We start from the raw sequence: 22,573 nt of genomic DNA, 5'->3' as shown, positions 1-22,573 counted from the left end.
TGGCAGCACTCATGCAGCCCCAGACCATGACACTCCCACCGCCATGCTTGACTGTAGGCAAGACACACTTGTCTTTGTACTCCTGGTTGCTGCCACACACGCTTGACACCATCTGAACCAAATAAGTTTATCTTCATCTCATCAGACCACAGGACATGGTTCCAGTAATCCATGTCCTTAGTCTGCTTGTCTTTGGCAAACTGTTTGCAGGCTTTCTTGTGCAGCATCTTTTAGAAGAGGCTTCCTTCTGGGACAAGAGCCATGCAGATCAATTTGATGCAGGGTGCGGCGTATGGTCTGAGCACCCCCCCACCCCTTCAACCTCTGCAGCAATGCTGGCAGCACTCATACGTCTATTGCCCAAAGACACCCACTGGATATGACGCTGAGCACGTGCACTCAACTTCTTTAGTCGACCATGGCGAGTCCTGTTCTGAGTGGAACCTGTCTTGTTAAACCACTGTGTGGTCTTGGCCACTGTGCTGCAGCTCAGTTTCAGGGTCTTGGCAATCTTCTTATAGACTAGGCCAGTGATGGCAAACCTTGGCACTCCAGATGTTTTGGAACTACATTTCCCATGATGCTCTGGCACTCTGCAGTGTAGTTGAGCATCATGGGAAATGTAGTTCCAAAACATCTGGAGTGCCAAGGTTCGCCATCACTGGACTAGACCATCTTTAAGTAGAGCAACAATTTTTTTTTTCCAGATCCTCAGAGAGTTCTTTGCCATGAGGTGCCATGTTGAGCTTTCAGTGACCAGTATGAGAGTGAGCGTGATAACACTAAATTTAACACACCTGCCCCCCATTCACACCTGAGACCTTGTAACACTAACGAGTCACATGCCACGGATTGAGGGAAAAATGGCTAATTGAGCCCAATTTGGACATTTTCACTTAGGGGTGTACTCACTTTTGTTGCCAGAGGTTTAGACATTAATGGCTGTGTTTTGAGTTATTTTGAGGTGACAGCAAATAATTCATAACTTCAGATGCATTCATATTCGTTATGTTCCATTCATTTGCATTCAGATGCAGCATTCGTTATTTTGGATAATTCATAACTTCGGATAAATTCGTATTCGTTACGTTCGCTAACAGCCAAATTTGAAAGGAAATTCCAAATCCTATAATTTAATAGTTTATAACTATTATTAGAGTTTTTATTATTATTCATTATTAATAAGTAATAATAACAATAAAAAAAACTATAATGGTTTAATTATAAGAGCAAATATGAAAAATGAAATTATCTGAATGTTCTTCGTTCTTTCCGATTTTCTGATTTTCGTTCTATCGAATTTCCGTTGTTTTAGAAAAATAAATTTGAAAAAATTTGTTGAAATACACTTTTGTTCATTCGGATACTTCCAAATGAACGAATATGCCAAATTTCAACAAAAAACTAATTCGGAACAAAACGAATTGCACATGTCTATGCGGGGGACCATTCATAATGAAGCCGCAAGCTGTCACAGCCAGGTGCCCACAGTTAACATGCTGGCGCCTAGGACCAAACACGGTCCCCATGCCCCCTTGGGTTAGCACAGCCCTGGATTCCGGTACATGTAAGGGTCTGATTAATAAAAGTCAGTAGCTACAGTTTTTGTAACTGCTGACTTTTAATTTTCAGAAAACTGATTGAAGCTCCACTTTAACTTCTGTACAAATATTTTAACTGAAATATATTCCTCAATAGTCATAAAGTATATCAATGCACTTTGTATGGACCCAATCCCTTTGCAAACCTATTTGTTACCTTGTAAGGGTAGCAGTGAGGGACATAGCCAGTGCAGAGATTAGAGCTGTGGGAGAGGCCCAGCAGCTCCACCCACTACATGGTGCCTACAGAAAACTACAGGAGGAGGCTGAGACCAGACCAGTCTCCCTGCACAAGGAGAGAGAGCAGCAGTGAGCGGTCTTTATTACAGGAAGGAAAAGCTTCACACTGGATTACTACACAGATCTGGAAGATATGCACAAAGCCCACTCAGATTCAGGTAAGGAAACATATGATGAATGTATTTAGACAAAATTAGTTTTTCCTGGAGTTAAGCTTTAATGGTTTGTGTCAATGGGGTATCACGTGATTTTTAATTATTTTTTTTGTCTGTCAATGAATTATATGCAGACACAGGCTTTGTTTATTCTTTATTTACAAAAAGAAAGTCCTACACAACATCCTTATAATTCTGAGACCGAAGAACAAGCTACGAATTCACTTAGTATGGCGTGGGGGAGCATGTCTCTCTTAGATATGGTTCCTGCTGATGCTGAAAGTGCAGAGCGTTCGATGCGGCGGTCGTAAGGTGCAGAGGCGATATATTGGATCAGGCATCACATGTACATCCACTTTTCTGCAAAGGTCTTCATCATTCCTATGAGAAACCTTGAAATTGAAGACAATGCAATATTTCGCATTGAGGGGTTCTCCGAGCACATGTGTGGGTATGTATGATGGATTCTGAATCATTATATTGTAGAGGAGTTTATAGTTGGTAGTACACTCTCCAGATCATGTTATCGGATTAACTAACCCATTGGCATCCATGATGCTATTATGGCAGCGACCAGCAGAGGTCGATGTGTCACTGGGGGGTAGTTCCTTTCTCTCATAGGCTGATAGGAAGAATGACAGCGTAAAGTTGGGGCATTCTTTAAATCAACATGCTGCATCCAGAGCAATACTGAGCATGACCCGTTCTCTTCAATGAGGAGTATGTCTATATATATATATATATATATATATATATATATATATATATTTATTTTTATATATATTTATATATTTATCTATGTTCTAGATACATATATACACATACTTGTGCTGCATGCATTGACACATTATAGGTAGTCGAGAGGCAAATATATAAAATGATTCATATAATTTATATAAAGTGCCAGAGCTGCATTGTTATTATTTTTCTATATTGCCATCTCCTTGTAGGAAGGAGACTGGTGAGGTTTGTACCGGGCGATGCTCAGTATTAGCCACCATCCCTTGGCTCACAGGATCGTGAGATATGAGTCTGGTGGAGGTTGGGATTGGGTGCCAGGCTGCGCTATCCAATCACCTCCTTCAATCCTTTCCTCTCCCGTTGGTTTGACCGCTGCACTTTCATCTCTGTCAGCTGGATATAACGGAGAACATTGGTATCTGGGGAGAAAAGAAAGTAATGGTTTTAAGTATAGTAAAAGAAAAAAAAAAAGAACTAAAAATGTAATTATTTAAAGTGGACACACACAAGCCAATCCCTAAGTGGAGGTGTAGTTGATGTGTATATATGTGGGAAATGTCAACATGGATTGCATTATGGATGATGTACTGTATATGTTGAGAGTGTGTGTTAAGAGTGTGGGGTATCCCTGCTCCATCTCAAAAGACCAACCCCCTAAGGCCCTGGTGCCCAACGTGAGGCACAAAGGCCACATGCGGCCCTTTGCCAACCCCAGCAGCCAATGGTGGAAGCACACCTTTGTAAATAAGCTATATAGACAGTGATCTCTAGCAACCTTATGTAACATGTTTACAGTGTCTGACTCTCCTGCAGTGTGTCTTCAGACTCAAACCACTCCTGTTGCATGTGTGCAGTCTCTGATTTTCTCTTCTAGTATGTCTTAAGTCTCTGATTGTGTCCTTTAGTAGATCTGAAGACTCTGCTCTTCTACTTTAGTAGGTCTGAAGCCTGATGGTCTCCTTTAATATTTCTGAAGACTCTGATGGTCTACTCTAGTAGGTCTGCAGTCTGATTGTTTCCTCTAGTAGGTCTGAATTCTCTGTCTCCCCTAGTAGGTCTGAAGACTCTTATGCCCTGTACACACGGTCGGAAATTCAGACGGAAAAGGTTGGGATTATGTTGTCGGAAAATCCGATCATGTGTGGGCTCTATCTGACTTTTTCCATTGGAGATTTAGACGGAAAAAATTTCAGAGCAGGATCTAAAATTTTCCGACAAAAAAAAATCCGATCAGACTTTTTCAGATCGTTTGTAGAGAATTCTGACGGACAAAGTGCCACGCATGCTCGGATCAAATTACGAGACCAAAGCTATTGGCTACTAGCCGCTACCTAGTCCCGTCGTATGTAATGAATGTCACCACGTTCCGAACAATTGGATTTTCCGACAACTTTGTCCGACTGTGTGTATGCAACATCAGTTTCGGACAAAATCCGTCAGAAAAATCCAACGGATTTTATGGTCGGAAAGTCCGACCGTGTGTACAGGGCATTATTGTCTCCTCTAGTAGGTCTGACGTCTCTGATGGTCTCCTCTAGTAGGTCTGAAGACTCTGATCATCTCCTCAAGTAGGTCTGAAGACTGATCATTTCCTCTAGTATGCCTTAAGTCTCTGATCGTCTCCTCAAATAAGTCTGAAGTCTCTGATTGTCTCCCCTAGTAGGTCTGAAGACTCTGACTGTCTCCTCTAGTAGATCTGAAGCCTCTGATCCTCTCCTCTAGTAGGTCTGAAGACCCTGATCATCTCCTCAAGTAGGTCTGAAGACTGATCATTTCCTCTAGTATGCCTTAAGTCTCTGATCGTCTCCTCAAATAAGTCTGAAGTCTCTGATTGTCTCCCCTAGTAGATCTGAAGCCTCTGATCCTCTCCTCTAGTAGGTCTGAAGACCCTGATCATCTTCTCTAGTAGGTCTGAAGACTCTGATCATCTTCTCTAGTAGGTCTGAAGACTCTGATCGTCTTCTCTAGTAGGTCTGAAGCCTCTGATCGTCTTCTCTAGTAGGTCTGAAGACTCTGATTGCCTCCTCTAGGAGTAGTGAAGAGAAAGAGAGGCTCGGGGGCTTGCGTTACATTACAGAAAAACACAGTAAAGCCTCATACACACGATCGGACTTTGTACAAACTTTCCCGTGGATTTTTGTACAAAGGGCGTCGGCCGAGAACTTGTATTGCATACACACGGCAGGACTTTTTCAGCCAACTTTCACCAAATCACGTGGGTTTTTCTGCTCTTTACCGCCACCTTTGGTCAACTTCTGTATTGGTGTCATCTTTTGCATTGGTTCTCAGCATGCGTGTTTGTACTTTGTACAAAAGTCCTATGGTTTTCTGTACACACGATCAGACTTTGCTCTATTGGACTTTTGTTGCCAGAAAGTTTGTCCGTTCGCACAGCCAACAAAAGTCAGATGAAAACGGAAAAAGTTTGTCCGATGGAGCGTACACACGGTCGGATGTTAATCCAAAACAGCTAATTTGCATGTTTGTTGTCAAAAAGTCAGATCGTGTTTATGGGCCTTAAGAACACAGTATAAAAAATTGATTACTGGGTTATTAAAACCCAACCCACTAAAGCATAGGAGGGGAGACACTGCTGGCACCAATCTGGCAGGAGGAGTGGAGGTTTGGGTGCATAAATCTTCTTTAACAAATCCCCTAGACCTAAATGAGAAAACAACCCATTTAGTCTGGGCCTGACTGCAAGGAATAATTGTTAAGGTTCCCAGAGTTGGAATTTAAGTAGTAGATGTGTATGGATTTTTTATTTTTGGAGCATAAGGTCGTTTAGTGACACTTTAAAGGGGTTGTAAAGGTTCGTTTTTTATTTTCTATATAGGTTCCTCTAAGCTAGTGCATTGTTGGTTCACTTATCTTTTCCTTCGATTTCCCTTCTAAATGTTTTTTTTCTTTGTCTGAATATCTCACTTCCTGTTTCTCCTCAGTAAACTTCTCACCATCATCCGAGCTGGTGGTTAGTCAGCCAGAACAGCTTACTGAACAGCTTACTGAGGAAGAACAGGAAGTGAGAAATTCAGACAAAGAAAACAAAGAAAAAAAACATTTATAAGGGAAATCGAAGGAAGAGGTAAGTGAACCAACAATGCACTAGCTTATAGGAACCTATTTAGAAAATAAAAAAAACAACCTTTACAACCCCTTTAAGCATTCGAACAGACACAATGAACTATGATGGTCTCCTATGATCATCAGCACCATCTGGTGGTCATACATTAATCAAAAAAAATACTGCATTATGACAACTAGATGGAGTTGGCAATCACAAGAGATAATATTACAAACAATACAATAAATATTCTGGGTACCTGTGCAAATAGTTAAGACATCCTGACTGCAAATGATTTATAGATAGACCCCATGTATCTAGAAGCTGGAGACCAGTCCAGCAGCACATATCTTATGGAGGTAGAAGCACACGTGATGTGAGATGATTACAGTAAAGAGAACCTGTGAGGAGACAAACATAGACTTGGGAGCTATCATCCTAAGTCTGGATTCACTACATGGTGAGCAACTGACTTAGAACAAGTATGCAACCATTAAAGCCTGAACTCCGACCCTGAATACTCACTCCAAGTCAACAACTTATTGGGTGGTATTGGCAAGTTCAAGAGTACAGTCCAAACATTTGCCCTCCCCACCTAGAAAATATTCCTTATTACATATTACTAGGGTACACAATAACTAAGGATTCTTCTGCATGTCAGAAATGTGCGCAAAATCTGTGTGCTTTCCCAACATGCACAGAAATGCATTGCTATTTAGCAGACGCATGGCGGTGTCATTAACTCTTAATAGTAACCCCATGCATCAGCTAGCATACACTCCCCCCCCCCCCCTGCTGTGAAAAGCTACAGCGCCTACAGACCATGGGATCTATACTAATGCATCAGTGACAGTGCATTAACCCCCTTCCTGCTGCATATTACCAATACCATTGGCAATTAAGTAAACTCCCCTCAGAGACTGCAGACACAATATAAGGCAAGAGATGGTTAGAGACTGAGGACATGATACAGGCGATGGTTAAAGACTGAGGACATAATTCTAAAGATGATCGGAGACTGCAGACAAGAGATCAATGCAGTCTCATCAGTGCCCATCAAATGTAGCCTACCGCTGTGCCCATCAATGCCGCCTCACTGTGCCCATAATCACAGCCTCTCTGTGCACATAATCACAGCCTCTCTGTGCCCATAATTGCAGCCTCACTGTGACCATCAATGCCGCCTCACTGTGCCCATAATCGCAGCCTCTCGGTTCCCATAATAGCATCCTCTCTGTGCCCATAATCGCAGCCTCACTTTGCCCATAATCGCAGCCTCTCTGTGCCCATATTCACAGCCTCTCTGTGCCCATAATAGCAACCTCTCTGTGCCCATAATCGCAGCCCCACTGTGCCCATCAATGCCACCTTACTGTGTCCATCAATGCCACCTTGCTGTGCCCATAATCGCAGCCTCTCTGTGCCCATAATCGCAGCCTCTCTGTGCTCATCAATGCCGCCTCACTGTGCCCATCAATGACACCTCACTGTGCCCATAATCGCAGCCTCTCTGTGCCCATAATCGTAACCTCTCTGTGCCCATAATTGCAGCCTCTCGGTGCCCATAATAGCAGCCTCTCTGTGCCCATAATTGCAGCCTTACTGTGCCCATTATTGCCGCCTCCCTATGCCCATGAATGCCACCTCACTGTGTCCATCAATCCCGCCTCACTGTGCCCATAATCGCAGCCTCTCTGTGCCCATAATCACAGCCTCTCTGTGCCCATAATCGCAGCCTCACTTTGCCTATGAATGCAGACTCACCATAGCCTGCCCTGGATCTCACGCAGCACTGTGTGTCACATAGCTGGGTCAGTGTGTGTGTTCAGCTGCACCGTAACAAGGTCCCGCCCACCCCCCCCCCCCCCCCCCCCAGACCGGCTCGCGTGATAGGTGGAACACTGATTCAATCTGCTACCACATGTGCCCCCGAACACACACGCACAGACCCAGCTCTCTGACACACATCGCTCCAGGCGCTGTGTGACAAACAAGGGGAAGAGGTGGGAGGGGAGAGCGCTGCAGCCACAGATCAAAGCAGCCCCAGAACAGGCAGCCTGTAGCGTGGCCTCTACTGTGCCCCCTTCTTCCAGTAAATGGTCCCGCCCAGGGCATCCCTGCCCTACTGCTGTTGGTCCTTACCACCATGTAAGCTTGAATAAGTCTTTGATGCCCTGGCAGCCTTGGGGAGTCTTGGGAAGAGTAGGAGGGCCGCTTAGATTTTTGCCCGTGACATATGTAGAGGTTCCATTTTTGTAGCGTTAGGCGGGTGCCTTTCCTTTTTTTGTTGATCCAGGTTTCCAATTTGTTTATGAATTTAGAGTTTGGAGTGGATAGGGTTAACAACCATTGACTAACACTTTTTATCTTCTGTGGCCAATGCATGAAAACACATGTTATATGCGTTTTGATGCGCTGCTGTTGACTTCTATTTGCCTCCCAACAAAACACAGAAAAAAAGGACATGTTCTATTTTTAAAACTGCGGCACTGAAATTGGAACAGATAATATTTTTATTATCAACCTTTTGCAAAGCATGCGTTAAAATGCAGCAATGTAAATGGGCCCTAAATATTCCATAAGGTTTGGTTTAAAGGTTCAGAACTTGCCACCCCTCTGAAAAGCAGTCAGCAGTAGATGACTTTTCAGAGGACAGTTGGCAGGTATCTGGGAGGCTGGTCTCCTCCCCGCCCATTTTATCTCCAAAAAGACCATACAACCACACTGCAAGTTGCAGGACAGTTGCGGCACAGCCCCATTCATCTGAATGGTGTGGGTTTGGTGGGCATTTCCAGCATCATGACTGCGGCATGTGTACAACCCCCTCTCCGCCCACTGTGTTGGGTTAAGGTGGGTGGTCGGGGTGTAAAGCTGCCTGTTTTCATGGCAAGTGTGAATCAGCCCTAAAGCTCTGTCACTAGATCAACATTAAAAATATAAAATAAAGCCAGTCTCTAAGGAAAAGGATTTATAGTTACCCATTGCCTTGCCTGGATCACCCACTGAGAATAGAAAAAAATAAATCAAGAAAATACTGCATTATGGCCACTAGATGGCGTTAACAATCATAATAAATATTTTTCCTATTATTACTTCCATTATCGACTGAGCACAACAGGAAAAAAATAATCAAGACAATACTGCAATATGGCCACTAGATGGAGCTGACAGTCATAAATATTTTTTTCCTATTAGCTCAATTATCAGTTGCGAATAAGGGGAAAAATTAATCAAGAAAAAAAAAATATTGCATTACGGCCAATAGATAAAGCTGACAATTATAGAAGTTTTTTTTCCTGGTGCCTACATGTCAGCATACATGTGGTGGTATGCTGCCATGGATTGGCACCAGGAAAATACAATTACTGTAAGTATTGATACATTTTCCCATTTTCCTGGTGCTAATATGGCAGCATACTACCACATGTATTCAGCTATGGATTGGCACCAGGAGAAGAAAATTACAGTAAGTATTTGATACCATTTTTCTTTTTCTTTTTATATTATCAGCTCTTTTATCAGCTCAGAATAAAAGGAAAACATGAATCAGGGAAACATTGCATTATGGCCAATAGATAAAGCTGACAATCATAGTAAATCATTTTTTTTTTCCTGGTGCCAACATGGCAGCATACATGTGGTGGTATGCTGCCATGCATTGACACCAGAAAAATAAAATTACGATATTTGATGCAATTTTCTGTTGTTTTTATTTCCTATTATCAGCTCCATTATACGTTGAGAGTAATCTGAAAAAAATAATCAAGGTTATACTGCATTATGGCCACTAGCTGGAGCTGACAATCATAGTAAATATTTTTCCTGATGCCAACATGGCAACATACATGTGGTGGTATGCTGCCATGCATTGGCGACAGGAAAATAAAATTACGATAACTACTTGATACAATTTTCAATTTTCCTGGTGCCAATATGGAAGCATACTACCCCATGTATGCAGCCATGGATCGGCATCAGGAGCAGAAAATTACAGTAAGTACCATATTTATCAGCGTATAACACACACTTTTTCCCCCTGTCAGGGGGAAATCGTGTGTGCGTGTTATACGCCGGTTCCTGCTGCCTCGGAGGGGCAAGGAGGGGATGAGCGCTGCTGGATTACACAGAAGCACTGTCTCCTGTGTACCCGGTGCTTAATCACACACAGTCCCGCCCCCTGGCCTGGCATTGGACCACTGTTCTGTCTATCATATGTGCCGGTCGGGACTGTGAGTGACTGAGCGCTGAGTACACAGGAGATTGCTCGATCTGTGTAATCCAACACTGGCGAGGCTGCAGATGGGCATATTAGAGGCTGCAGATGGGCACTGAGCAGGCTGCAATGATGGGCATATTAGAGGCTGAAGATGGGCACTGATCAGGCTGCAATGATGGGCATATTAGAGGCTTAAGATGGGCACTGATCAGGCTGCAATGATGGGCATATTAGAGGCTGCAGATGGGCACTGATCAGGCTGCAATGATGGGCATATTAGAGGCTGCAGATGGGCACTGAGCAGGCTGCAATGGTGGGCATATTAGAGGCTGCAGATGGGCACTGATCAGACTGCAATGATGGGCATATTAGAGGCTGCAGATGGGCACTGAGCAAGCTGCGATGATGGGCATATTAAAGGCTGCAGATGGGCACTGAGCAGGCTGCAATGATGGGCATATTAGAGGCTGAAGATGGGCACTGAGCAGGCTGCAATGATGGGCATATTAGAGACTGCAGATGGGCACTGAGCAGGCTGCAATGATGGGCATATTAGAGGCTGCAGATGAGCACTAATCAGGCTGCATTGATGGACACTGACCTTTAGGGTTGGTTCGCACTAGGATGACTTGTCAGGCGACTTAGCCGCCTGACAAGTAGCGTCCCATTCTGTACAATGGAACCGTTCTAATCGGATCGGCACAAGTCGCTCCGACTTAGAAAAAGGTTCCTGTGCGACTTTGGGGGCGACTTGCATTGACTTCTAAACAGAAGTCGTTTTGCAAGTCGCCGCAGCGGTCGTGTCCAGGTCGACTGAGGCAGTCGTGCTGCCTCAGTGTGAACCGGACCTTATTTTGCTTCAAAGTTCTTTATTTAAAATGTAAGTTTTTTTCCTGAAACTTCCCTCTTAAAAGGTAATTGATACCATTTTCTGGGGGGGGGGGGGGGGGGGGTTGTCTATTATCAGCTCAGAATAATAGGAAAAAATGAATCAAGAAAATACTGCGTTATGGGCACTAGATGGAGCTGAAGATCAACATAAATATTATTTTTACTCCCATCAGTTCCATCTAGTGGCTATAAGGTGCTATTTTCCTTATTCATTCTATTCTGTATAAATCAAAAAAATTCAACCTGGAGAGAAAATAGCCTAATCTCATCCGTTTTTACCCCAATTTGCACATAACAAATGTATATGCAGCTTCATAGCGCTCTAATTTTTTTTATAAATACACCCTTATTGCTGCAGAGACACAGTGCAGGATTTCATTAGTGAACTGCTGCATGTCCGAGCACCCTTCCATCGGAAATAAGGTGCTATATAGGATGATAACTCAATGCTGTGTTATCAAAGTATCCTCATTATTAAACCAAAGCCTTTATTTTCAGGACAAGACTGACCCGAGAACAACGCTCTTCTTTCTCCTATATCAGCCCCCCCAGATATTGATTGGGGGGCAGTACTAACAGTCGTCTTACCTGTTGGCTCTCGGCTCCGGGCCTCTTTGAGATAGAGCAGGGCATTGCCGTAATCGCCAAGGTGGTAGAAGGCGATGCCAGCTCGGTACGTGGCTTTGAAGTTGCTATTCTGTTTCTCCAGAACCTTCAGGCAGTATTCCTTGACTCGCTCGTAATTCACCAGCTCTGACTGCAGTAAACAGGCTGAGGAGACAGCAATTGTCAGGGGAGAATGAGACAAATCCAGAGCTTCATCACTTCATAATGGAACAAACACAAAGAGATAAGTGAGCCCCCGCCAGGTGAAGCGCGTCGGACATAAAAAGAATATTTATATGATGTGATGTCATAACCCCCCCACCGGCCCCATGGACATTCCAACATGCAGAAATAACCTGACCGGGCCTAACAGAATAGAGAACAAAGAACTGAACTGATCGCATCCCCCTGAGCGCTATAATCATCTTATCTGATAGTTTTGTAGGGATTAAATCCCCTCCCCCCAGGTCAGCTTTATACCCCTGCTGGGATTTCTGCAGATCCTTACCTGCTATTGTTCTGGAGATATTGATGTGGGCCTCCTCAAGTCTTTTACGGCTCATTTACACTTGTGTTGCCCTCTGAAGAGCGATCAGTCATGGTTTGCTCTTCAGAGGGTGTTTGACAGAAGAAGGCGCCCTATGTTGCCACCTGTTTTAACCCCCCAAAAGCCTGCACTGTGGCCCAACTGCATGCATCGCACGCGGTTGTGCCGTGGTTGTGGTGTGACCTCCAGTTCAATAGGTCATGTTCAGAGAGCTGTACTGCCTGTTGAGTGCGACAGTGAGAATACATTTTGCTGAGCAGTGAAGCAAAGCATTGTGGCAAATGTACATCCATGGCAGCTCACACCACATCCAGTCCAGTGCGTTTTTTTTCTGCATGAAAAACGCATGGAAAGTTGGTTATATGATTTCCAATGGCATAGTTCATGCCAGTGCTTGCAGTTCCAGTTCGTTCCAGTTCCAGAAAACAAAAAGTACAACGTGCTGCATTTTTTCTGCACTGGACTGTACTGGAACGCTGTAAAAAGCATCAAAAACGCACCAAAAACGCACTGGAAGACCCATGTCTTTATTGAGGCCAGGTTCACACTATAACCCGCTGGGGATCGCACAGGAGTGCTGTACAACCCTGTTCCAAGTTTCAGGGACGAATCAGGGCCGATTCTATGCCTGGATTCGGCCCTGAAACGGAGCCAAAGACGCACAGCGTTTTTGTGCAGTGCGTTCTGCAGCCACCCTGGAGATATGTGAACATATAGGTGGCCAGTCACATGTTCCTGCTATGTGAATTGGATGCGGGGAAACCCGCATCTAATCCTCATAGGTGTGAACCCAGCCTTAATGTTAAGAAAAAAAGGGGGGGGGAAAATGGACCGCATCAAAAAAGCACTGGAACGCATAAAAAGCACGTCAAAAAGGCGCATGCAGAAAAGCATCTGGAAGGCATCCGGACTGCGTTTCTATGGTGTGAACTAAGGGTACAGTAAAAATATGGCTGAGTATTTTTACCACCCCCTGAACCACAAGTGTAAACGAGGCCTTAAAATGATTGTAAACAATCACCTTGTAAACAACCCATTCAGTTTTAAATAGAAATAAAACGCAGAACATTTGTGTATAGATATTTAAAAAAAACCTTATAATTACCCTTTTTTTCCTTTTTTTTTTATAAGTGATCACATTCCCTCTGTTCTCAGCTGCATAAGAGCTGGGGGGGGGAGGGGGAAGGGGGGGGAGAAGCAGCAGAACACTGAGCTTCCCAGTGAATGACTAAGCAATGGGGGCATGTCAGGACAAGTTTGTTCATTGGAAGAGAGCAAGCTGATTTCCCAGCATAGCTAGAGAACTGACCACATGTGCTCTGCTGCTTAGTGTGGTTAGTTTTTAATAGGAAAGTAAAGGGACTAGCAGGAACACCAGGGATGTCACATACATGAAGCAATACAAAGATAAGAGGAGACTTTCTCATACAAGTACATGGTACAGCAAGCACATAACAGGAAAAGGAAGTGTTGGGGTAACAAACACTTTACAGTGACTGCTAAGACTTTATTATAATCACATTATCAGTTTTAGGGTGGAAATAGTTGGACAAATGTCACAAGCATTAGCCTAGCCCTCATGAATTCTGGTCATTTTGCTTAATATCTTGGTTTCCTAGGGTTGTCAACGCCATCTAGTGGCCATGACGTACATATTTTCCTGAAATACCTCAATCATGCCAATACCGCATTATGATCACTAGATGGAGCTGAAGTTCATAGGAAATCAGCAGATTAAACAAAACACAATCAGAATTCCTGATGTATAGGAGAATGCTTGTGACATTCATCCAAAAATTTTTTTTAGGCATAGACCCCCCTATAGTATTGTAATGAGAAAATCTGCAGTTCACACCATAGAAACACAGTCCGGATGCATTTCAGATGCTTTTTTGCATGTGCATTTTTGACACATGTTTGATGTGCTCCAGTGCATTTTAGATGCATTTTTAGTGCGATTTTGATGCAGTCCAGTGCATTTTTCCCCCCTCTTTTTTTCTTAACCTTAAATAAGGACATGTGTGTTCTGGTGCGTTTTTAATGCATTTTACAGCGTTCCAGTACAGTCCAGTGCATGAAAAATGCAGCATGTTTTTTTCTGGAACACACTAGTGTGAACTATGCCATTGAAAACCATATAAGCTACTTTCCATGCATTTTTGATGCAAAAATAAAACGCACTGGACTGTATGTGGTGTGAACTGGCCCATAAGGACTTAACTCACCACTATACCAGGAAATGTAAGAGAATCGCCAATTTTGGTGGGGGGAGGGGGTGGTTAGCTGGGGGTTTACTTTAGGGATTAGATCAAATTGGAACTTTTTTTCCCTCTAGTGATGCCCTTTATAGCAGTAACAAAGAGATGAGCTTATCACTGGGCTGCTTCTCCTTTCACTGTCCAGTCACAGGGCGGGTGTTACTGAACGGCAAGGGCACCGGATGCATGGATTTCTATGGTTTTATTTTTTGAAGCACATGATTAGAGCCTGAGGCTCTAATTGGCTTCCAAACAGGGTGGGCTCGGAGCGCAGAGCACTGTGCCTGGAGCCCACCCAGTTGTTTGACATTAGTGAATTAATATTTGCTAATGTCTTCCTGTTTCTCCTCCTGACCTATTGGGTCTTCCTGATTGGCTGGGAGGAGAAACAGGAGTCCTAATACCCAATTGGCCAGGAGTCCAAAGACCTCATTGGCTGGGAGGAGAAGCAGACACACAGAAGACGGGGGGGGGGGGGGGGGTACTCTGCAACTGATATAATGTTTAAATATTTTGCTATTGTTTTTATACCTAATGTGAAAACACAAAAAAAAACAAAAAAAAAACGGGGAGATCTGTATTTTCTAAAAGAAAATACGGGTCACGCAATACTTCAAATTCATTCTTTTTTGGTCATCCAGTGGTTTACACCTTCTGTAATAAGTCGGGGGTCTCCAAACTATGGCCTGGGTGACTTTGATGGGGACCCTAATGTAGGGGGAGTTCTAATGGGGACACCTGAGGTGGGGGAGGGGGGCTGTGATGTAAGGGGGACTTTTATGGGGATACCTGATGTAAGGGGGTCTCTGATGTCTGGGGGGACTCTGTAAGGGTGACTCTGATGTAAGGGGGGTCTCTGATGTCTGGTGGGACTCTGATGTAAGGGGGGCTCTGATGTAAGGGGGTCTCTGATGTCTGGGGGGACTCTGATGTAAGGGGGACTCTGATGTAAGGGGGGCTCTGATGTAAGGGGGGCTCTGATGTAAGGGGGGCTCTGATGTAAGGGGGGCTCTGATGTAAGGGTGGCTCTGATGTCTGGGGGGACTCTGATGTAAGGGTGGCTCTGATGTAAGGGGGTCTCTGATGTCTGGGGGGACTCTGATGTAAGGGTGGCTCTAATGTCTGGGGGGACTCTGATGTAAGGGTGGCTCTGATTTAAGGGGGTCTCTGATGTCTGGGGGGACTCTGATGTAAGGGTGGCTCTGATGTAAGGGAGGCAGTGAGGGGGACATGTGATGTAAGGAGGCCTCTGATGTGGACACCTAATGTAAGGGGACTTTGATGGGGACACCTAATGTAAGGGGGGCTCTGATGGGGTAACTCTGATGTAAGGGGGACTCTGAGGGAACTTTGATGTAAGGGGGGCATTGCTGGGTACCGTAATGTAAGCGGGGGGACTCTGATGTAAGGGACTCTTATGGGGACACCTGATGTAAGGAGGAATTTGATGAAAGAGGGACTCAGATGATGCCCATAATGTAAGGGGGACTTTGATGGGGACACCTGACATAAAGGGGACTCTGATGGGGATCCTAATGTAAGGGGGCTCTGACAGAGGCACCTTTATGTAGGGAGGGAATCTGATGTAAGGGGGACTATAATGATGATCCCAATGTAAGGGGGACTCTGAAGTAAGAAGGACTCAGATGGGGCCCTTATTGTAAGGGGGACTCCAGTGTAAGGGGGACGTTGCTGGGGACACCTGATCTAAGGGGTACTCTGATGGGGACCCTAGTGTAAGGGGGACTCTGATGGCAAACCTAGTTTAAGGGGGGCGCATATGTAAGATAGGGCCCATATTGTAAGGGGGACTCCAATGTAAGGGGGACTTTGATGGGGACACCTGATGTAAAGGAGACTCTGATCGGAACCCTAATGTAAGGGGGACTCTGATGTAACATGGACTCAGATGGGGCCCATATTGTAAGGGGGACTCCAATGTAAGGAAGGCTTTGATGGGGACTTGATAGCCATCCTAATGTAAGGGGGGCTCTGATGGGGACACCTCATGTAAGGAGGACCTAAGATGGGGTTCATAATGTGACGGGGACTCCAATATAACAGGGACTCTGATGGGAACACCTGATGTAAGGAGAGACGAATGTAAGAGGAACTCTGAGGGGGACACCTGATGTAAGGGGGGATCTCATGTAAGAGGAACTCTGAGGGGGACACCTGATGTAAGGGGGATCTCATGTAAGGAGGACTCTGATGTAAGAGGGACTCAGAAGGGGCCCATAATGTAAGGGGGACTCTAACATAAGAGGGTCTCTGATGTAAGGGGGACTCTAACATAAGAGGGTCTCTGATATAAGGTCGACTCTGATATGATATAAGAGGGACTCTGATGGTGTAAAGGGTGAATATATTCATTTATAAAACTGATTCGATTTCTGGCTGGTAAATTGTTGTAAAATATCGGATGTGCCCCTCGTACTGGGAATAGTGGAGCCCCTGTATTAACTGATTGGAGAGACTGCAATACAATATTTAGCCAGCAGGTGACACTGCAGATAAAATGTAATTGCTTCTGGCAGGTGTATTGAGGCACAGCACGTGGCCCCGCCCAGGAGGATCTCACATATCAGTGTGTTCATTGGGGGAGCATTCCATGTGACCTCAGCGCCTGTGCAATGTGTGGAGATGTTACCTGAAATCAACATCAATGCTCTATCTCATTATAACGACTCCTTTTTTTAATTCATTCATTAGAGACAATACTTCCATCATTCAATGTTCCTCATGATTGTGGTCCAAACTGATCGTTGATGGGATTCATTTGAAAACTTTCTGAAAAGTAATGTTTTTGAACCAAATTTTCTCTGGTGTGTGACCACTATGTGATACAGATTGTGCAATAAGCCATCAACGAATCAGAATGTATGGTTTACTGGTCATTTCCAATTCTTCATAGAATCCGACAAAAACATTGAATCTACTAATGAAGATGCATTCAATGAAATTGATCAGTTCTGACCAAAATTGGCCGCAGTGTGGGGTGTATTTAAAAAAAATTTTTTTTTTTAAATTAAAAAAATGGAGATGTTTGTTCTGTGAGACTCCATGTACAGGTACATTTGCTCTGTGCAAATTTTACCAAAATTGAATGTTACTAAGCTATTTTATCTCTGGGTCAAATGTTATTCATTCAAAAAAAATAAATCAAGTGGTTCAGGAAAATACTGATTTATGGCCACTAATGGAGCTGATGATCATAGTAAATGAGTATTTATTATTGTACGATCATCAGCACCATCTAGTGGCCAAAATGTGGTATTTTCCTGAACCACTTGATTTTTAATGAATGAATAACATTCAACCTAGGAAGAAAATAGCCTAGCAACTTTAAAATTTTCCTCCAGAACAGAAAAAATGTAAATGCAGTTTCACAGGATGAATAGATCTGTGATTTTGTTTATAAATACACCCCATACTGTGTCGTTGATCGATTTAGAGCAGAACTGATCGGTTTTATCAAAACTATTCTGATCACTCTGGATGGAAAATCTGATTTTATAAAAGCAGGCAGAGTGATGTGACAGTTAAGTGTATGATACATCAAAACAAACTTTTCAATTGTCATTTTTCTCCTGGGTAGTAAATTGATCGACAATACGATTGTATATAAAATTGTTCTGTGTATGGTCACCATATGAGATATGAGGAGCGATTCCAGGGGTCTCCAGACTTTCTTAACTAAAGGCCAGTTTACTGTCCTTCAGACTTTAGGAGGGCTGGATATTGGTGCCAGTGGGAGGAATAGTGTCCTATCATTGCTATCAGTAGGAGGAATTGTGCCCCATCATTGGTGTCAGTAGGAGGAATAGTTCCCCATAATTGATGCCAGTGGAAGGAATTGTGCCCAATCATTGGTGCCAGTGGGAGGAATAGTGGCCCATAATTGGTGTCAGTGGGAGGAATAGTGCCCCATCATTGGTGTCAGTGGGAGGAATAGTGCCCCATCATTGGTGTCAGTGGGAGGAATAGTACCCCATCATTGGTGTCAGTGGGAGGAATAGTGCCCCATCATTGGTGTCAGTGGGAGGAATAGTGCCCCATCATTGGTGTCAGTAGGAGGAATAGTGCCCCATCATTGGTGCCAGTGGTTGGAATAGTGTCCTGTATCAGTTAGAGGAACACTACCCCAAGGGCTGGATAAAAGCAAGCAAAGGACCACATCTGGCCCCCGGGCCCTGGTTTGGAGACCACTGGGCTATTCAATGGCAGTGCATTAAAAATGGCCACTAGATGGACCTGATGATCACAGTAAATAAGTATTTTTATTTTGTATAATCATCAGCTCCATCTAGTGGCCATAATGCAGTATTTTCCTTAACCATTCGATTTTTAATGAATGAATAATATAGCCTCCGCATTTTTTAACAAGCCCGATGGAGCCTGCCCCTCCCATTATCGGGTGTTAAAGCAGAAGGGGGGGAACTATGAGATGGGGGCTTATTCAGTAAGATGCACAAATTTCACGTGTAGCTAATCAGATATCACTCTGATGAGTCAGACCAGTGCATGAGGGATTCCAATTGGCTCCTATATCTCTTAGGGTTACCATACACGTTACAATCTCTCTATACAATCAAGTTTGGATTTACCAAAACTATGTAATACGAGAATCTACCTAATATATCCAATCATTTTGTATCCAATCAGAGAGGCCCTTGTACTGCTTAGCTGTTGGTAGATCTAAAGGCAATTGTACAATCAGATTGCAATGTGTGTGGTGAGCTTTAACTTGTTACAATCTGACCGTACAATCACCTTTAAATTTAACAAAACTATGCAATAGGAGGACCTACCTTAAATATCCAACAAATCTGTATCCAGCTGGGCAGGACCTTGCACTATATACTTGTTGGTAGATCTAAAGCTCTCCCAACATGATACAATCTGATTGTACAATCTCCTTTAGATCTACCAACAACATAGCTCCCAAATGTCCCTGATTTGGAGGGTCTGTCCCTGATTTGGAGCAATGTCCCTCTGTCCCTCTTTCCTCTTCATTTGCCCCTCATTTTGATCTGATCTATATAGTTGTATATAAAATGCACTTTTTAACTTTCAAAACGTGTTTCCCAGTGCTAAACCTTTCATCCAAATTCTAAATTGCTGACTTGTTAAATTTTAGGAGCCAATATAAAGGAATAGTAGTGGTAAAAAAAAAAAAAAGCACTTGTGGATTTATTTAACCTTTTTTTTTGGTTATTTCCCCTTTAAGGGGTGTGGCAGTGGGCGTGTCTTCTGCCTACATACGTTTGCTAGTAGGGGTCCCTCATTCCTATCTCAAAATGTTGGGAGGTATGACCAACAAGTATGTAGTGCAAGGGTGTGTCTTATTGGATAGTTCAGGTAGGTCCTCATATTACATAGGTTTGGTAGATCTCAAATTGATTGTACAGAGATTGTATGACCAGATTGTAATATGTATGGTGAAGTTAAAGGAGATTGTGTAAACAGATTATGGTGAGCTTTATAGTGGATCTGTACTGAGGGAGTTCATAGGCTGCTACTGTTGACCTCCTCTTCCTAAAATACTCATTGCCTTTCACATTGATGGCACACACAGGGAAGTGGATTTTGATTGACAGTTATTCGATCGTTTGCAGATTCGATCTTTCTGCACATCGGTTGGATAAAAAAAAAAAAAAAAAAAACGAAGCGTGTGTGGCCACCATAAATCTATCTAAACAATTTGTATCCAATCAGACAGGCCTTTGTACTGCATAATTGTTGGTAGATCTCAGGCTAGCGTCACTCCAGTACGGCATGACCTAGCGGCACGGGCAGTTTCATGCGTTTTTCGCATGTTGAGTGTAGGAGAGCCTGGCTGCCTTACCCGTGAGAAACACGAGAAGAGAAATCCCTGACCCTAAAATTGTGGCGCGCTGAACCGCACGATGCTGCGGCACCTTTTGCGGATTGGGTCACATGTGCACCGAAATGTGTTAGCACCACCAGGAACTGATGGCCAAAGAGCGGTGCATCTCTGTGCATGTTGGGTGGTCCAGGGGTCTCCAGACTTTCTAAACTAAGGGCCGGTTTACTGTCCTTGGGAAAACGTGCAAATTTGAGCATGCTCCTGACAGGCATTGATGTGAATCAAGCCCCACATCTGTGAACGTGCGCAAAATCGCACCGCGTTTTTTTTTGTGTCTATGCGCATTTATACGCCAAATGTATAGGACAACCTATTGATTTCAATGGGCTGACCTGCACCAGGCTAAGTAGCTCATGTTTTTGAACATCGAGCTTTGTGCGTTTTTTTTTTTTTTAACCTGCGCGCTTGATGTTTTGTCCGCGTGACAAATGCGTGTCTTCTTTAGCGCGTTCAGGGTGCCGTTAACAATGAATGGCACAGCAAATGTCTTCTGCTTGTTTCGTAAATGGTAAAGTGTGATTGTGGCCCATAGTAGATTGTACAATCAGATGCGATGTAATGCGTGTGGTCTGCTATAGTCGGAAAGGAGCGATGAAACATGTGTTGCAATAACCCACAGCAGCCAATCAGAAATGATCTTCAATTGTTCTAATAGGCTCTCTTATATATTGGGAACCTAAATGCTATGGCTGGCTGGGGGCTCTTCTAAAGAAAAGAAGCCCCCTCGAGATTTCTCCTCCCACTGCAGGGTGACCCAGACAGATGGCAGCTGGGAACACAGGACGGGGGGCCCCTCCCTCTGCAGGGCCACATAGTGAGACCTTAGGGACCTGCATTTCATACCACCATCCCAGAATCACGCAGGGAGCCAGGGTTATGAGCCGTGAAGGGTCTGCCCATCCTGCTGCAGGGTGCTACACCCTCTGGCCGCACAGATCAGCAGGCGGTGACATTTTTTCTGGCCTCGGTTGGCACACAGTGGGTTAACGAGCGTGTAGGACCCCCCCAGAACAATGCACAGGGTTAATCTCTTGTCACTTCCACATCAATGAGCCCTCCTCCCCCGCCCGTCCACAGCTGCATCCCTCTTCCATGCCTCCATCACCTACCAGTCAGGCTGTCATAACACTCGATCTCCGTGGCTTCCACCCGCACCTTCTGAGCCTCCGTCAACCTGGTGCCAGCTCCGCCATTGGCCTTCCTCTCTTCCCCATCTTCGTGGACACCCTTGAGCACCAGCAGGGCCCGGTGATACTTGCCTATGGCATCCCGGAATTTTTTGTCCTTGTAGCAGCGGTTCCCCTCCGTCTTGAACTCCACCGCTTTCTGGATCCTGGCCTCCACCTCGGGTTCAGGGGTGGCCGGCTGTCTCCCCCCACCTACACTGCTTTGGTCCCCCATGGTCCTCACTGCTGGTCCATGCTGAGGGTATCCCAGCGCCTGTTCTCTCTGGATGTACGTTCTGTGCATAGGGGATGAATGGCAGAGATGCTGAGGATGCTGGAGGAGGAGGAGGAGAGACGAACGAGAGCATCAGTCCATCCCCCGCTGCATTCTGGGTACCACACAGCCCAGTTTAGTCTCCTTAACCCCTTGAGCATTGCTCCAAGTCAGGGATTTCCACCAGGCAAGTGTCATGGTGAAGGTGATCGGTCGACAGAGAGAAATCCCTCACCGATTAACGTTTCCTGTTGGCGGTAAAAGATGCGTTAACTATTGTTGAAAAGAATCGTCTATACTATAGGAACAGGGAAATAATGGCATTTTATTTTACCAACACACAACAACCTGCCTTATTTATCAAAGTATAGAAATACAGCAAGGGGCACCAGACCAAAATCACATAAGAGTCCATTTGTTTATTTTAATCAATTGTTTATATAGAATAAGTCATATAAAAACAGCCAACGTGTTTTTGGGAGCAACGCTACTTATCAAAGTGTCTGAGAGAAGAACTGTCTAGGCTTTGTTTCCCCTAGCGACCATTCAGAATAATAAAAAAAAAAGAAACATTGTGTGTGTATATACTGTAGATATATATATATATATATATATATATATATATATATATATATATATATATATATACACACACACACACATACACAGGAAGATAAAGAGAAAAAAGAAGGTGAGAGAGAAAAAGAGAGGAGGGGGAAGGGAGAGAGAGAGAGGAGGGGGAGAGAGATATAGGGAGGGGGGGGAGAGACGAGAGGGACGAGAGAGAGGGAGTAGACGAGAGAGAGGCACAGAGAGGGGAGGAAGGGGAGAGAGAGAGAGAGAGAAAGAGGGGGAAGGGAGAGAGAAAGAGGGGGAAGGGAGAGAGAAAGAGGGGGAAGGGAGAGAGAAAGGGAGGAAGAGAGA

The 22,573-nt window shown here is 44.3% G+C and overlaps 1 protein-coding gene across 1 annotated transcript; it reads right to left on the bottom strand.

Moving 5' to 3' along the window:
* Positions 1–2,137: 2,137 nt before the first annotated feature.
* TTC9B (tetratricopeptide repeat domain 9B) lies at positions 2,138–21,769 on the bottom strand. Its single transcript, XM_077482641.1, has 4 exons — positions 21,319–21,769; positions 11,497–11,679; positions 8,780–8,803; positions 2,138–3,156 (listed from the first exon to the last, which is right to left on the bottom strand). Exons 1-4 carry the CDS (start codon positions 21,677–21,679, stop codon positions 3,062–3,064), a joined length of 663 nt encoding a protein of 220 aa, XP_077338767.1. The 5' UTR covers positions 21,680–21,769; the 3' UTR covers positions 2,138–3,061.
* Positions 21,770–22,573: the final 804 nt, after the last annotated feature.

The sequence above is a fragment of the Lithobates pipiens genome, unplaced genomic scaffold, assembly GCF_037356315.1.
Source record: "Lithobates pipiens isolate NorthernLeopardFrog02 unplaced genomic scaffold, aLitPip1_a1.2 Scaffold_1, whole genome shotgun sequence".
Taxonomy (NCBI): Eukaryota; Metazoa; Chordata; class Amphibia; order Anura; family Ranidae; genus Lithobates; species Lithobates pipiens.
Note: the sequence above shows the minus strand (reverse complement) of the source record. Positions and strands in the feature narration are given on the sequence as shown.

What these genes read in the sequence shown, in the direction of transcription:
- TTC9B (XM_077482641.1), bottom strand. Translation starts at nt 21,679, where the DNA reads ATGCACAGAACGTACATCCAGAGAGAACAGGCGCTGGGATACCCTCAG. An exon ending in GTGTTATGACAGCCTGACTG is followed by an intron (nt 11,680 to 21,318) that starts GTAGGTGATGGA and finishes CTGTCTCCTCAG; the next exon opens with CCTGTTTACTGCAGTCAGAG. An exon ending in CCGGAGCCGAGAGCCAACAG is followed by an intron (nt 8,804 to 11,496) that starts GTAAGACGACTG and finishes TTCTATTCTCAG; the next exon opens with TGGGTGATCCAGGCAAGGCA.